Raw genomic sequence first — 16,297 nt, forward strand, 5'->3', positions numbered from 1 at the left:
TTTTAGTACCGCGTGCTCAAGAATGTCAAGATTGATGATTTGTTGACATTTTAAATTTTATTCCACGTTTTTGTAATTTAATAATAATTCTAAAGATCTCATTTTGCCAAAAAATTATGAATTTAAAATTTGGTGCGGTCGTGGAAAATAACTCTAAATTAATTAAGGTAGATTGCCTTAGATCTTTCTAACCTTTTTTTGTCATCTTAGCAAGTGCTAGCCCCGCCCACCCACCCTTTATTTTCTTTGACTATACATCATTTACCAAAATCAGTCTATCTTAGCAAGTTTGGTAACAAAACAACCAAAAAAAGTTCACATTTTTGTTTAGAACGTACTGCCAACAGACTCGCTCGATTCTGATAACACAGTACCTAGTGATTTAATATTTGTAATTTTTTCATGTTAAGTTGTCAACATTTAGCTCACTAGCATTGCTACCAACACAACACAAAATTTCCTTCAATGTTTTACCGGAATACCAAAACGTATGCGCAATCATGTGACCAGTGGCGGATATTCAAATTTTCTTGACACTCATTCCGTTAAAATAACCTCTACTCCCTCTACCGGATTACTCTTCCACCCCCAACGTTGCCATGGTTTCAATCCAGTTTGACATATCCTTCAACTTGACACCATGGCCGAACGAATCGTGCCCCTCAGCACCACCCTCGTCAAATACGACAACCCCATCCTAGTAACCAAACATGAAGAAAAAAAGGTCCCAGCCGTCTCCAAAGACAAACTCCACGAAGAAGGGCACCCCCGCCCCAGGTCCACCGCCATCCTCACGGACGCTCGTCGCGAAACCGAAGAAATCCTCAACACCATCCTCCCACCCAAAGAATGGGAGGAAGAAGGGCAGATGTGGCGCCAAAACGTCTCCACCACCCCCGCCACACGTCTCGACGTCATCAACCTCCAAGAACAACTAGACATGCGCTTGCAGCAGCAACAAGCCCGCGAAACCGGTATTTGCCCAGTCCGTCGCGAATTATACACCCAGTGTTTCGACGAAATCATCAGACAAGTGACGATAAACTGCGCCGAACGGGGGTTGCTGCTCCTGAGGGTGCGGGACGAAATGAGGATGACCATAGAGGCGTATCAGGCGCTGTATTGTAGCAGTATTGCGTTCGGAATGAGGAAGGCTCTTCAAGCGGAGCAAGGAAAGTCGGATTTGCAGCAAAGCGTGGAAGAGTTGAAGAACGAGAAGATGGAGCTTGAGCATCAGATAATCGATTTGAAGCAGAGGGCGGAGCAGGCGGACAGGAGGGCGGCGGAGACGAGGTTGGCGGAGGAGAGGAAGCACACGGAAGAAATCGCGTTCTTGATGAAGACGAACCAACAACTAAAGGCCCAGCTGGAAGGAATCATCGCGCCGAAAAAGTAGTCACTATTTTAATGTTTTTATTAAAACTTTTATCGTTATTAAAATTTAAAATCCATTCCAAAGCACATTAGTACATACATAGTCGGGTGAGTCTCGGGCCACCCGATTCGGTATAAAATACTTGAGATAACCACCACAAGAAATAAAATATTTGTGTTAACTTAAGCTCTGGAAATGATTACACGTAATACTAAACAAATAGTTAAAATTAAATACTTTGTACAGTGATAACAATAATTTATAATCTTACTATTATAAAATATAAAAAACCCATCCACCCTGTAGAAACATGTGATGTCACTAGTAACAAAACTCGCTAATGTTTGCCTTTTTTCGAACGTTTCCGTTTTTTCTTTTTGTTATTTCCTGAAGCGACGTCTTCGTCGAACGGCTTCTCATCTCCTGTTGTAGGAGTGGGAGGTTCGGAAGCGGATTTCTCTTCGGATTGGTCGTCTTTAGAGGCGATGCTGCCGTTGATTGGTGAGTCCGGAATGAGGTCCTCGGGCTTGGTTAATTCTAAGGATATGATTTTTTCTTGAAGAGTCTCTACCTAAGGTTTTAGAAAACAATCAGAACGGGTTTATCGGGAGAACAGAGACGGCCAGGGTACATATTTTCATGTTTATGGAAGTTCGGCGGTCGGTAAACGTCGAACAGGGACGTATCGGCACTAGTCGGTGTTGTGTGTAAGCATTATCTACAAACTGTTCAGGACGTTTTCAGAAAAATTTTCATGGCTCACTTTTATCATTGTTTAAGTATATTATAGTTGAGAAATCAAAAAAATACATCAATTCAAAAATCGAAAAGTCGAAAAAAAAATCTCCTAACTGAAAGAAATATTCAAAAAATTCAGAAACGTCAAAATTTGAAAAATAAAAAAATATTGAAGAACTGAAAAATCTAAAAATCTAAAATTTAAAACATTGAAAAGTTAAAATATTCTAAAACTGAAAAATCAAAAAAATAAAAATTCGAAAATCTAAAATTTAAAAAGCGAAACACTGAAAAATCAACGAATCGAGAAGTCGAAAATTTAAAAAATTGGAAAATTGAAAAATCAAATAAATCAAAAAACGAAACATCGAAAAATCGAGAAACCGAAAAGCAAAAAATCGAAAAACCAACAAATCGAAAAATCGAAACATTGTAAAATTCAAAAATTGAGACATCGAGAAATCGAAAAATCAAAAAATTGATAAAGCGAGAGATTGAATAATCAAAACATCGAAACATCCGAATCTCAATAAATTGAGATCTCAAAAAATTTAAAAATTCGGAAATTTGAACAATTCAAATATAGAACTGGAAACTCGACCGAAAAATCTAGAAATTTAAAAATTAAAATATGGAAAAGTTGAAAAATTGGGAATTTGAAATATAAAACAATCAAAAAATTGAAAAATCTTGAAGTCGAAAAATCAAAGAATCGAAGTATTGAAAAATATCAAAACTGAAAGAAATATCCAAAAGTTGAGAAATCGAAAAACCAATAAAGCGAAGTCGAAAAATCAAAAATAGATTAATTGAGAAATCAGAAAACTGAAAATTTAACGCAAAAATTTGAAACATTGAAAAATTTAAATACTGAAGAACTGAAAAGTCAAAAAATCGAAAAATCCAATTCAATTTGAAAAATTGAAAAATCGGCACAATGAAAAATTCGAAAATCCAGAAATTGAAAAGCTCAAAAGAAAAAAAATCGAAAAACCGAGAAATCCAAAAATCGAAACATCGAAAAATTCTAAAACTGAGACTTCGAGAAATCGAAAAATTCAAAAACTGAGACTTCGAGAAATCGAAAAATCGGAGGATCGAGAAATTGAACAATCAAAACAACGAAACATCTGAATTCGATAAATTGAGAAATTAAAAAATTGAATAATCGAAAAATTGAAATATAGAAGAATTGAAAACTCGAGATCTCGAGAAACCTAGAATTTAAAAAAATTAAATATTAAAACATCGAAAAGTTGAAAAATTGAGAAATCGAAGCATTAAACATTCGCAGAATTGAAAAATCTAAAGTTTACAATAAACTGAAAATCCAAAAAGTAAAAAATCGAGAAATCAAAAAAATCCATCAATTCAAAAATCGAAAAGTCGAAAAATTGAAATATTGAAAAATCTCATAACTGAAAGAAATATTCAAAAAATTGAGAAATAAAAAAATTGGAAAATTGAGAAACCGAAAATCTAAAAAAGCAAAATCGAAAAATCGTAATCTTAAAAAATCGAAAAATTGAAAAATCAAAAACCTGGATAATCGAAAATTTGAAGAAACTTTAAGAAGTGGAGAAATGGGAATATAAAAAAATAGATTAATGGAGAAATCCGAAAACTAAAAATTCAGAAACGTCAAAATTCGAAAAATAAAAAAATATTGAAGAACTGAAAAATCGAAAAATGTAAAATTTAAAACATAGAAAAGTTAAAATATCCTAAAACTGAAAAATCAAAAAAATAAAAATTCGAAAATCTAAAATTTAAAAAGCGAAACACTGAAAAATCAACGAATCGAGAAGTCGAAAATTTAAAAAATTGGAAAATTGAAAAATCGGATAAATCAAAAACGAAACATGGAAAAATCGAGAAACCGAAAAGCAAAAAAACGAAAAACCAACAAATCGAAAAATCGAAACATTGTAAAATTCAAAAATTGAGACATCGAGAAATCGAAAAATAAAAAAATTGATAAAGCGAGAGATTGAATAATCAAAACATCGAAACATCCGAATCTCAATAAATTGAGATCTCAAAAAATTTAAAAATTCGGAAATTTGAACAATTCAAATATAGAACTGGAAACTCGACCGAAAAATTTAGAAATTTAAAAATTAAAATAAGGAAAAGTTGAAAAATTGAGAATTTGAAATATAAAACAATCGAAAAATTGAAAAATCCAAAGTATAAAAAACAAAAAACTGAAAATCCAAAAATGAAAAATAGAAAAATCTAGAAGTCGAAAAATCAAAGAATCGAAGTATTGAAAAATATCAAAACTGAAAGAAATATCCAAAAATTGAGAAATCGAAAAACCAATAAAGCGAAGTCGAAAAATCGAAGAATTGAAAAATCGAAACTTTGAGAAGTGGGAAAATCAAAAATAGATTAATTGAGAAATCAGAAAACTGAAGATTAAACGCAAAAATTTGAAAAATTTAAATACTGAAGAACTGAAAAGTCAAAAAATCAAGAAATCGAAAAATCTAAAATATAAAACATTGGATAATTAAAATATCGCAAAATTGAAGAACCGAGAAATCCAATTCAATCTGAAAAATTGAAAAATCGGCACACTGAAAAATTCAAAAACTGAGACTTCGAGAAATCGAAAAATCGGAGGATCGAGAAATTGAATAATCGAAAAATTTTAAAAAAGAAAAACTGGAAAATCGAAAATTAAAATTCAAAAAATCGAAAAATTGAAATATAGAAGAATTGAAAACTCGAGATATCGAAAAACCTAGAATTTTAAAAAATGAAATATTAAAACATCGAAAAGTTGAAAAATTGAGAAATCGAAGCATTAAACAGTCGCAGAATTGAAAAATCTAAAGTTTACAATAAACTGAAAATCCAAAAAGTAAAAAATCGAGAAATCAAAAAAAATCCATCAATTCAAAAATCGAAAAGTCGAAAAATTGAAATATTGGAAAATTGAGAAATCGAAAAATTGAAGATGTGAAAAGTCGAAACTTCAGGAAGTCCAGAAATGGACAAATAAAAAAAATACTTTAGAAATCGGGAAACTGAAAATTTAGAAACGTGAAAATTTGAAAAATTTTAAACTCGAAATATTTAAAAACCGTCAAATTGAAGAGGACAAAAATTGAGAAATCGTATCATTGAAACATCGAAAGATTGAGAAATCGAAAAATAAAAAAATCGAGAAATAGAAAATTTGAAGAATGGAAGAATCGGAAACCCCAAAATTGAAATATTGAAAAATTGAGACATTTAAAATTGAAAAATCACAAGATCAGGACTATGCTACTTTTTAAAATTTAAATAACATTATAAATTGGAAAATGTTGTTTTTCTTTTCCAAAAATCTTGACGTCTAAGGTGAAAACTCGACACGGATGCATAAACCGTAAAGGGGGATCTACTATTGTAAAATTTGGAGATTGCGTCATTTCATTGTTCGTGACAAATTTTGGTGAGTGTTTTACCATTTGATAATACAATTTGAAATGTAAATTTTGACATTCGGGAACATTATGTATTAAATCGTGAAGATGTTCAAGAACTTTATTCACCTATTCGTTGTAAGTCCAAAATCAGATGTAATATTGGTGTGATTTTTTTGACTTTATTCTAGATTTTATTACAGCAGAACGGCGTATCCTTTTTAAATTTTAGAAGAACAATTAGTTATCTCGTATTTTTGAAACAAAATCTACCAAAACGTCGGATAGCAGCAATTGTTTTTCATAAAAATAAACAGCCTTCAAAGCAGCCTTTAACAACTCGATATTACAAACATGCCTCTTAATGCGTTTTTTTCTGTCTTGTAATTATTTGTAATGTTAACGCCGAAAGTTTATGTCATTTTGTTATTTACTTTGAATAGGTATATATTTTCATTTTGTGTTAATATTTTTGTAACACCACGAATCTAAATTTTACTTAAAATCTTGTTTTACTTTAATCTTGTAAAACTAAACAATTATACTAGTTTAAAAACCCTTGGAAAGTTTCTGTCAGTCTTCAGATATAGTCAAATAAAAATAGGCTTCAAATTCATTTAAATACAATTCTTTCGTATCACGTTACAACGCGTTGCTTCATATTTTTTATGTCAAGTATATTTTCATATTTTGTACATATATGTTTATACACATTACTGTTTACGGAACAATGTTAATTATGAATTTATGGATAACTCCTCGTATAAGAGCAGAGTGAAGGGTGTTTGTTTGATGGCGCCATCTGATGTAGAGAAAAATAAACCTAATACGTTGGCTCACTGTAGGTTGTCCAACTATAATATACTTAAACAATGCTTTTATCTAAAAACATCCTGGCATTTAGCGGGGATCTTTACCAAGAGGTTGTTCAAGCATTATCGCCTAAACGAAACATGAAAATATCGACCCTTTTTAGAATACAGTCCAAAGAAAACAGAAACTATATTCACCACAAGCAGAAAGAATACAAAAAAGAATAAGAAAGTCAAGAGTCGCTTGTTGGCACAGTAAAATCACTTCTTTTTCCTTAAGGCAAACAGCGCAAGCCAGTGCTAGAAGAAAAGTGTTAAAACTAACCAGGTGTGAGTGTATCATGCTGAAGATGGAGTGGGTGTTTCTCTTATACCTCTCTTTCAATCAGCTTCTCTACATATTCAACAGTCCTGACGCGTTTCTCTCCCGTTACGTCATCGATATATTCTTCAGTACGTTGGGTTATCGTCTCTCCTAGCACCTTCTCGCTTTCCCTGACGGTCGTATTTCCCGGTTTACTGCGCACAGCCAACTTGGGGAAATCGGCACTAGAGGGCCTCAGCTGAACACATGCAATGCTGTTAGTACCGTAGCCCTGGACATGTACCGAATCCAGTCGGGTTAGTTGGGTTAGTTACACACACTTTTCGGATAAACGCGACTTAAGTAACCCCGCGGGTTGCGCGCGCATCTGCTCACTTTGTTAATCGAATTAATGAAGCTTCTACTACCCACCACGTAAGGCGCGCAACCCACAGGGCCAACTAAATCGGAATTAGTGACACGAACCCACCCAGAAGGCCACAGAAACACCCTTCCATGCCGTCGCACTCACCTCCTCTTTGGGCGTTTCGATGATGGTGGGCGTGGGATCGCCCGTCCCCACCATGTCCGTCATGGACTTGATCACCATCTGGGCTTGGATGGCGTCCTGTTCGAGCGACTTGAGGCGAGCGGCGCGCCACGCCGCCCGTTTCTCGGCCCTTATGGCCCTTTCCTCGGCCGGCGACAGCGGCATGTCGTCCTCGTCGGTGAGGAGTCCTTCCTCGCGCAGCTTGTCCTTGAGGCGGCGCTCGGCCTTGGCGGTTCGGACCACGCCTATGCCGTGGCTGAAGGAACTGCAGCAAAAAGTGGTTTATCGCACGGTGCGTACAAGATTTTCTCGTAGTAAATACCCGGTGAGTTGCGAGTCGACGGATTCGGTGTCTGAGTGGTCCTGAGGGTGCAACATGTTGATGTCGGCGGCCGAAAGGTTCGCGATTTTTCGTTCTTCTTCGGCTTTGAGTTTTTCGAGTTCGTCGGTGCTGAGATAACTGAACACTTTTTCTGGGGGGGAATAGAAATGAGTATATGGTGATGTATGGGTTAGGGGGTTACCTGGTTTTGGGGTTTTTTGGCTTTCCTCCATCGCCGTTTCGAAGAACTTCTTTCGGTCGCTGACTGACGATTTCGGGGCCCCACTTTTCGGAGATTGTGGGGGCTACAAACGTAAATTAAAGTAATAAAAAAAACTCTTAATTTGGTAAAAACACACAAATTTGCAAATACTGAGTATACTGAGTGTGCTAATTTTTACAAGCAACATTTTCACCAAATGAAAATTGGTCGACGGTTATTTTGACAGAACTTCCCTCGCCCCTGACGGACAACGCAACAAATCCCGCTCTTTGAATTTTTTTTTATTTTTGTTTTCTTGTACACCCTATAAAGTAAAAACCAGTTTTGGAATTTTTCGTCTCTTCAATTGTTATTTTTTTCATTGTGAAATTTTGCATTGTTTGGATTTTTCGATTTACAATTTTTGATTTTTAATTTTTCCATTTAAAATTTTTTCAGTTTTCCGATTTATGAATATTTGATTTGCAATTTTTCTAGTTTTCATTTTAAACGTGCAATAATAATTATAATTTAATTTTTTTTTCACTTTTTCAATTTTGAAATTTGAGATTTTAGAGTTTTTCCACTTTTCAATTGTTGAATTTTAAAACTTTATTTTTCGATTCTTCAATTTTTCATTTCTTCGAATTTTCGATTTACATTCTTCGTTTAGGTTTTTTATTTTCTTTATTTTTACAATGTTTCGGTTTTTGAATGTTGTGACTTTATGGTTTTTCTTTTTTTTTCAGTGCGATTTTTTTTTATTTTTGGATTTTTAATTTTTCGATTAGTAATTTTTCAATTTTTCGATTCTTCAATTTTTTCATTTCTTCGAATTTTCGATTTTATGTTTTTTCTATTTTAATTTTTCTTTTTTTCAGTGCGAAATTTTTTGATTTTTGGATTTTTCATTTTTTCGATTCTTCAATTTTTCATTTCTTCGAATTTTCGATGTGCAATTTTTTGTTTGGGCTTTTTATTTTTTTTCCTCAGTTTTTCGGTTCTTCAATGTTTATATTTTTCGATTTTTATTTTCTTTATTTTTACAAATTTTTGGTTTTATAATTTTTTTTTCAGTGCGATTTTTTTTAATTTTTGGCCTTTTCAATTTTCCGATTTGGCTTTGTATTTTCTTTATTTCCTCAGTTTTTCGGTTTTTGAATATTGTGATTTTATAATTTTTCTTTTTTTCAGTGCGAAATTTTTTGATTTTTGGATTTTTCATTTTTTCGATTCTTCAATTTTTCATTTCTTCAAAATTTCGATTTGCAGTTTCTCGTATCCGGTTTTTATTTTCTCTAGTTTCACAATTTTTCGATTTTTCAATATGTAGATTTTATAATTCTTTTTTTAATTTCAATTTTTTTTCAATTTTTCGTTTCCTCATTTTAAAAATTTAGGAGTTTCCGTTTTTAGATTTTGCAATTTTTTGATTTGCAATTTTTCTAGTTTTCATTTTAAATGTAAAATAATTATTTTTAATTTTTCATTTCTTCAGTTTTTTGGATTTTCAATGTGATATTTGTCAATGTTTGGATTTTTCGATCTGCAATTTTCAGTAGTTTCCAATTTATCGATTTTCTATTCTTTATTTCAACAATTTTATAATTTGCAAATTTTCGTTTCGGTTTTTGTTTTTTTATTTTTTTCAATTTTTCGATTTTTGAATGTGAATTTATAATTTTTCGATTAGTAATTTTTCAATTTTTCATTTGGTCTTTTTATTTTCTTTAGTTCCTGTTTTTCGATGTTTATGTTTTTTCTATTTTAATTTTCTTTATTTTTACAATTTTTTGGTTTTTGAATGTTGTGATTTTGTAATTTTTCTTTTTTTCAGTGCGAATTTTTTTAATTTTTGGATTTTTCAATTGTTCGATTAGCAGTTTTTCAATTTTTCATTTCTTCGAATTTTCGATTTGCAATTTTTCATTTGAGCTTTTTATTTTCTTCATTTCCTCAGTTTTTCGGCTTTTCAATGTTCACATTTTTTTATTTTTGTTTTCTTTATTTTTACAATTTTTTGGTTTTTTAATGTTGTGATTTTATCATTTTTCTTTTTTTTTTCAGTGCAAAATTTTTGGATTTTTGGATTTTTTATTTTTTTTTTATTTCCTCAGTTTTTCGGTTCTTCAATCTTTATATTTTTCGATTTTTATTTTCTTTATTTTCACAATTTTTGGTTTTTGAATGTTGTGATTTTATAATTTTTCTTATTTTTCAGTGCGAAATTTTTTGATTTTTGGATTTTTCAATTTTTCGATTATCAGTTTTTCAATGTTTAGATTTTTCGATTTGTATTTCCTTTATTTTTACAATTTTTTGATTTTCGAATGTTGTGATTTTGTAGTTTTTCTTTTTTTTTCAGTGCGAATTTTTTTTAATTTTTGGATTTTTCAATTGTTCGATTAGCAGTTTTTCAATTTTTCATTTCTTCGAATTTTCGATTTGCAGTTTTTCATTTGAGCTTTTTATTTTCTTCATTTCCATAGTCTTCCGGTTTTTCAATGTACATATATATTTTTCTATTATTGTTTTCTTTATTTCTACAAATTTTTGGTTTTTGAATGTTGTGATTTTATAATTTTTCTTGTTTTTCAGTGCGATTTTTTTTAATTTTTGGATTTTTCAATTTTTCGATGAGCAGTTTGTCAATTTTGCGTTTAGGCTTTTTATTTTCTTTATTTCCTCAGTTTTTCCGTTCTTCAATGTTGTGATTTTGTAAATTTTCTTTTTTTTCAGTGCGAAATTTTTTTAATTTTGGATGTTTCAATTGTTCGATTAGCAGTTTTTCAATTTTTCATTTCTGCGAATTTTCAATTTGCAATTTTTGATTTGAGTTTTTTATTTTCTTCATTTCCTCAGTTTTTCGGTTTTTCTATTTTTGTTTTCTTTATTTTTACAATTTTTTGGTTTTTGAATGTTGTGATTTTATAATTTTTCATTTCTTCGAATTTTCGACGTGCAATTTTTCGTTTGGGCTTTTTATTTTTTTTTATTTCCTCAGTTTTTCGGTTCTTCAATGTTTATATTTTTCGATTTTTATTTTCTTTATTTTTACAAATTTTTGGGTTTTGAATGTTGTGTTTTTATAATTTTTCTTTTTTTAGTGCGAATTTTTTTAATTTTTGGATTTTTCAATTTTTCGATTAGCAGTTTGTCAATTTTGCGTTTAGGCTTTTTATTTTCTTCATTTCCTCAGTTTTTCCGTTTTTGAATGTTGTGATTTTGTAATTTTTCTTTTTTTCAGTGCGAAATTTTTTAATTTTTGGATTTTTCAATTGTTCGATTAGCAGTTTTCCAATTTTTCATTTCTTCGAATTTTCGATTTGCAATTTTTCATTTGAGCTTTTTATTTTCTCCATTTCCTCAGTTTTTCGGTTTTTCAATGTTTATATTTTTCTATTTTATTTTCTTTATTTTTACAATTGTTTGGTTTTTGAATGTTGTGATTTTATATTTTTCTTTTTTTTTTCAGTGCGAAATTTTTTGATTTTTGGATTTTTCAATTCTTCGATGAGCAGTTTGTCAATTTTTCGTTTAGACTGTTTATTTTCTTTATTTCATCAGTTTTTTGGTTTTGAATGTTGCGATTTTATAATTTTTCTTGTTTTTCAGTGGGAAATTTTTAAATTTTTTCGATTCTTCGAATTTTGGATTTGCAATTTTTCATTTGAGCTTTTTACTTTCTTCATTTCCTCACTGTTTCGGTTTGTCACTGTCTATATTTTTTTATTTTTATTTTCTTTATTTTTACAATTTTTTGGTTTTTGAATGTTGTGATTTTGTAATTTTTCTTTTTTTTTCAGTGCGAAATTTTTTGATTTTTGAATTTTTCAATTTTTCGATTAGCAGTTTTTCAATTTTTCGATTCTTCAATTTTTCATATTTATCGATTTTTATTTTCTTTATTTTTACAAATTTTGGGTTTTTCAATGTTCAGATTTTATAATTTTTTTTTAATTTCAATTTTTTTTTCACTTTTTCGTTTCTTCATTTTAAAAATTTTTCGGTGTTTCGATTTTACTACTTTTGGGAGTTACCGTTTTTAGAAATATTGCAATTTTTTGATTTGCAATTTCAGGAGTTTTAATTTTTTTTCAATTTTTCAGTTTTTGATTTTACAACTTTTGAATGTTTCAATTTTTTGATTTACAATTTCACGAGTTTTCAATTTTTCGTCTCGACTTTGTATTTTCTTCATTTCTTCATTTTTCGGTTTTCCAATGTTCTGATTTTATAATTTTTCTCTTTTTGAATATGAAATTTTTCAATGTTTGGATTTTTCAATTAACAATTTTTCGTTTCGGTTTTTTGATGTCTTTATTTCTTCAATTTTTCAATTTCAAATTTTTTAATTTTTCGTTTTTTCAATTTTACGATCTTGGAATTTTTCCAGGTTTCAATTATCGGATTTTAAAACTTTTTTTTTTCATTTATTCGGTCTTCAGTTTTTCGATTTTTAATTTTTCAGTTTTTGGTTTCGGCTTTTAATAATTTTCTTCATTTTCTCGGTTTTTCAATGTGATTTTTCAATGTTTGGATTTTTCAATTCTTCATTTCAGCAATTTTATAATTTGTAATTTTCGTTTCGGTTTTTTATTTTCTTTTTTTCAGTGCGAATTTTTCAATTTTTGGATTTTTTAATTTTTCAATTTTCAGATTTGCAGTTTTTCGGGTTTCAATTTTCCATTTCTTCAATTTTTGATTTGCAATTTTTCAATCTTTCCGTGTTACAGCTTTTGCAATTTTTGAAATAACTTTTCGAATTAAAAAATGGGAAACTTGCAAAATTGTAAAACTGAAAAATCAAAAATAAAAAACTAAAATCGAAAAAATGATTTTTTTTTTTAAATATCTAAACATTGAAAATCTAGAAATGGAACAATTGAAGAACCGAAAAATTCAGAAATCGAAAAATGAAAAATCGAGAAACTTAAAAATCGAAAAATTGAAAATTAAAGAAATCGGAAAATAGGATACCTGGAAATCCAAAAACTGCAAATTTAAAACTTAAAAATCGAGGAATTGAAAAATCAAACATTGAAATTTTGAAAAATTGAATAAAAGAAAAATTATGAAATCAAAAGAAATTTAAAAAATATATTAAAGCAAATTTTGGAGATCACATCATCCCATTAGTGGTGGGGATGTTTAGCCAAATTTTGGTTGGCGTTTTACCATCTACATAATATTCATAATGTACATACAAAATCTGAGAACTATCGATCCATTAGTTTCGAAGATTTTGGCCCCAGACAGACTACTTTTGAGGTTATGAAACGTCGAGAAAACATGCGAGTGGCAAGTCACCCGACGAACTCGATTACTACACAATAAAAACATAAAACAAAAAAATCGCGCGACCGTAATTCCAAAAGTGGCTAAGTCATTAGTAAAAAAAATCTACAACCTCTACGAAAAACACGGAACCTTTTTCACTCATCAGTTACAAGACGGCACAACACAAAACTTTACCTGACTCCACCCAATCAGCTGCTCACTATCTGAAAACCGCACGTGCTTATTGGTCAGGATTAAAGAGTGGGGTCTGGGTGCCGGCACGGGTTGGAAGTCGCTCAGTAGAAACTCGAGCGACTGCGAATTGTTTTGTTTGATTAATTCGAGCGAAGGTTTGGGCGTGGTGGGCAGCATCGGCGGCACTTCCACCTCGTCGTCGAAGTCAAACTCGTCCACCGCGTGCGAGTCCGTCTCCGAGTAGCCCACCGGGGGCGGTATGACCAGGTTCTCGATGCTGTGCGACACCTCCTCTAGAGTGTCACTCACCGGCGGGAAGAAGCGGGAGTTTCCCAGCGTGGGCGTGGAAGGCGGGGTGGGGGCGGAGTTGGGAACGGGATGGGCGGGGCGGGGGTCGGTTCGCGGTTTGTTTGTCTTTGGCAACGTCGACGATTTGGCGGCCTGTTGAAGGAGGAGCGATTAGTGGGAGGAGCGATTAGAAGCGGCGCGCCAGGACAGGAAAACAAAAGCACGTTATACCAAAAATATATTTGCCATTGAAAATCACATTAATAAATATTTTTATGCTGTCAAAAACCTGACATAAATAAATAGACATATGTACCAAGTCATAACAACAATATAAAATCTATGTAACTACGGTTGGACAATCAACAACAACATAAAATTGTACACAAGTCCGGACTAACGAAGTGGATGAATTAGTAACACTGACTGAGTTAGCGTTTCGTCGGATGTTACGTACGGGAGGGGTGACAAATGTCGTGAACGTGAAAACAATGCCCGGTTTAAGTAACTGACACTGGAAACTACGAGATTCAAAATTTGTGCGACCCCTTACCTTACAGTAACACTGAGATTAATCTAAGTAACAATGTGATACACACAACATTCATGTAGTACATTAATATTGAATTAACAGCATGAATATTATGTAAATTAAGTAGATTATATCTGAGTTGATTAAATTAAGCCAAACACTTACAGAAATACTGAATTTCCAAGATGGCGGCTTTCATACCCTTAAACTATGACAAATACTGAAAAATAAGGTCGTTTTTTTGAATTTGTACAGCCCCTACGCAGAAAATGCACGAAAATCACCAAAAACAAGAGACAGGAATGTGAAAAACGACGGATTTTGTACTGTGGTACATGGTAGGAGCTTACACTAACGAAAAATCAGAACTAAAATGTCCTCCCGGTAGATAGTGGCACACAATTCTTGTTAAATATCAAATTAACACCCACGGGTTTTGGCAGGTCGAGTCAACATTCAAACAATCTAGAAAATAACCACGAAGTGAACATAGAACAACGAGTGAAGTGAACATAACCTCACAGTTAAGCGCACAACATAGAAACACATGACGTTTCGTAAGGCATTTTGACAAAGAACACGCATTAAAATCTTCTGAAACCCGACACTACTACTTCTCGGAAGGCCTTTCTATTGCTTCGGACTTTTTCTCTCTTGTGGTTTGAACACGCACGAGACGAGGACGAGAAATGAAGTGTTTGTGCGAGCGGAAGACCGTAAGTGGCGCAGTCGCTAGTAATTGTCTCAGAAAATTCTAGAACCTCTACATGAAACCGTTTTTATTCATCAGGTACAAGACGGCACAACACGAAACTTTACCTCTATGCATACCGTATCGAGCTACAGAAGAGTTAAAAACTGAAATTACGTAAGGACCAGAGACACACTTGATAAATTGGTACATTTTGATATGACGAATTACAATTTCATACAGTAACAATTGAAAAACAAAGCGACTGAACACATACATCAAACGTGTTATTGTTAAATTCGCTTATCAGTTATACGCTTAAAATGCTACTTATTATAATATGAGCACCACGTTTTTCTTGAATAATTTTTTGCGTTTCTTTACACTTATATTTAACAAAAATTTAGATATTAAAATGGGGAATTCACCAAACAGAACTGACGCTTTTTGTATTTTAAGTTTTTTTTTGTCAGTTCTGTGTTAGTAAATTCTAATTGTTTATTACGTACTGTTAAAGTAATATCTCATTTGACATTTTTTGTTATGGGGCACTCCTTTTCTGATTCTGGAAATAGAAAAAAGTACGGTAGATTTCGCTTTTTTTCAGTAGAACAGCATGCACCATGCTTTAACAACTAGGACAACTAGGATCCATGCTTCAGCTCTCTAGCGTTATGAACATACTTGCAGTGTTGCCATATCATAACACCATCCGTCGTAATGCAGTTAAAAAAAAAAAACGAAAATCGAATCACTTTCAGTTGTTCTACACATTGTACTTCATTGGTCTCGACAGGGAAGATTAGGAGTCGCACTTAAATTGATTTTGATAGCGATTTTACCAAGATTTTTATTTTAGTTTGAATTCAATTCCGGCTAAAGTGACAAAGACTGAGGATTATAAAAAATACAGACATTCAGCTCTATCCTTACTTTAATATATCATAAATTTCAATATCAATGTTAACAGATGCTATTTTGTGGAATGGCAGTGATGGATCGGAAAAAACGAAAAAAAGGTGCAATTTTTTTTTGGCTTGTAATTAAATGATAAGTATAAAATGCATTTTTTTTCGGTAACTTAAATAGTTTATTACGTACATTAATAAGTTTGTTCAGTAGAAATTGTAAGTGTTAAAATAAAACCTGACCAGTACAATGTGCAAGTATTTAATTGTGCTGTGTTTAGTAAAAATAATAGATGTTCAGTAGAAATGCTAGAGTGTCTGGTTGACCTAACTGGCGATGGAACGTTTTAATGAATACCCATATTTAGTAAAAAATAGTAATCTATAAGTACATAGTAATTGTAACAATAGGTAGAAAACAATATTTTTAATAAATATTTTTATTGGAAAAATAACAAAGTCCTATACATTGTTCTTTATAAAAATTAACATAAAATTGTAAGAAAAAAAATAGATCACATTTAAATATAGAATACACTTTCATGTATAAAAAAAAAATAAAAATAAACAGTAAAATAATAACAATAAACGTTCTTCATTGTTTCAATTATAACAAATAAATGCAGTGGCGTACATAGCACCCCCGCAGACCCCGCGATGTGGGGGGGCGCAGACCGTAACGTA

The 16,297-nt window shown here is 31.7% G+C and overlaps 2 protein-coding genes across 10 annotated transcripts in view; one reads left to right on the plus strand and one right to left on the minus strand.

Moving 5' to 3' along the window:
* The first annotated feature begins 270 nt into the window (after window positions 1-270).
* Window positions 271-1,901, plus strand: LOC135129554 (33 kDa inner dynein arm light chain, axonemal). The gene has a single exon (XM_064056731.1). The coding sequence runs from the start codon at window positions 641-643 to the stop codon at window positions 1,394-1,396; it is 756 nt and encodes a 251-aa protein (XP_063912801.1). The 5' UTR covers window positions 271-640; the 3' UTR covers window positions 1,397-1,901.
* The window catches only part of LOC135129552 (protein lap4-like), an 89,497-nt gene continuing 74,599 nt past the window's right edge, over window positions 1,400-16,297 (minus strand). For 5 of the 9 annotated variants that reach the window (XM_064056723.1, XM_064056724.1, XM_064056721.1 and 2 more), the window contains 6 exons: window positions 13,195-13,635; window positions 7,720-7,822; window positions 7,518-7,668; window positions 7,178-7,460; window positions 6,716-6,937; window positions 1,400-1,946 (listed from right to left, as the gene is read on the minus strand). In XM_064056723.1, the coding sequence (XP_063912793.1) occupies window positions 1,713-1,946; window positions 6,716-6,937; window positions 7,178-7,460; window positions 7,518-7,668; window positions 7,720-7,822; window positions 13,195-13,635 (1,434 nt within the window). In that variant the 3' untranslated portion in view covers window positions 1,400-1,712. Of the gene's footprint in view, window positions 1,947-6,666; window positions 6,938-7,177; window positions 7,461-7,517; window positions 7,669-7,719; window positions 7,823-13,194; window positions 13,636-16,297 lie in introns of all 9 variants that reach the window. The other 4 variants (XM_064056722.1, XM_064056726.1, XM_064056725.1 and 1 more) reach the window with 4 other exon arrangements.

Source organism: Zophobas morio, unplaced genomic scaffold, assembly GCF_036711695.1.
Source record: "Zophobas morio isolate AGI-343-1 ecotype UQ-CSIRO unplaced genomic scaffold, CSIRO_AGI_Zmor_V1 ptg000016l, whole genome shotgun sequence".
Taxonomy (NCBI): domain Eukaryota; kingdom Metazoa; phylum Arthropoda; class Insecta; order Coleoptera; family Tenebrionidae; genus Zophobas; species Zophobas morio.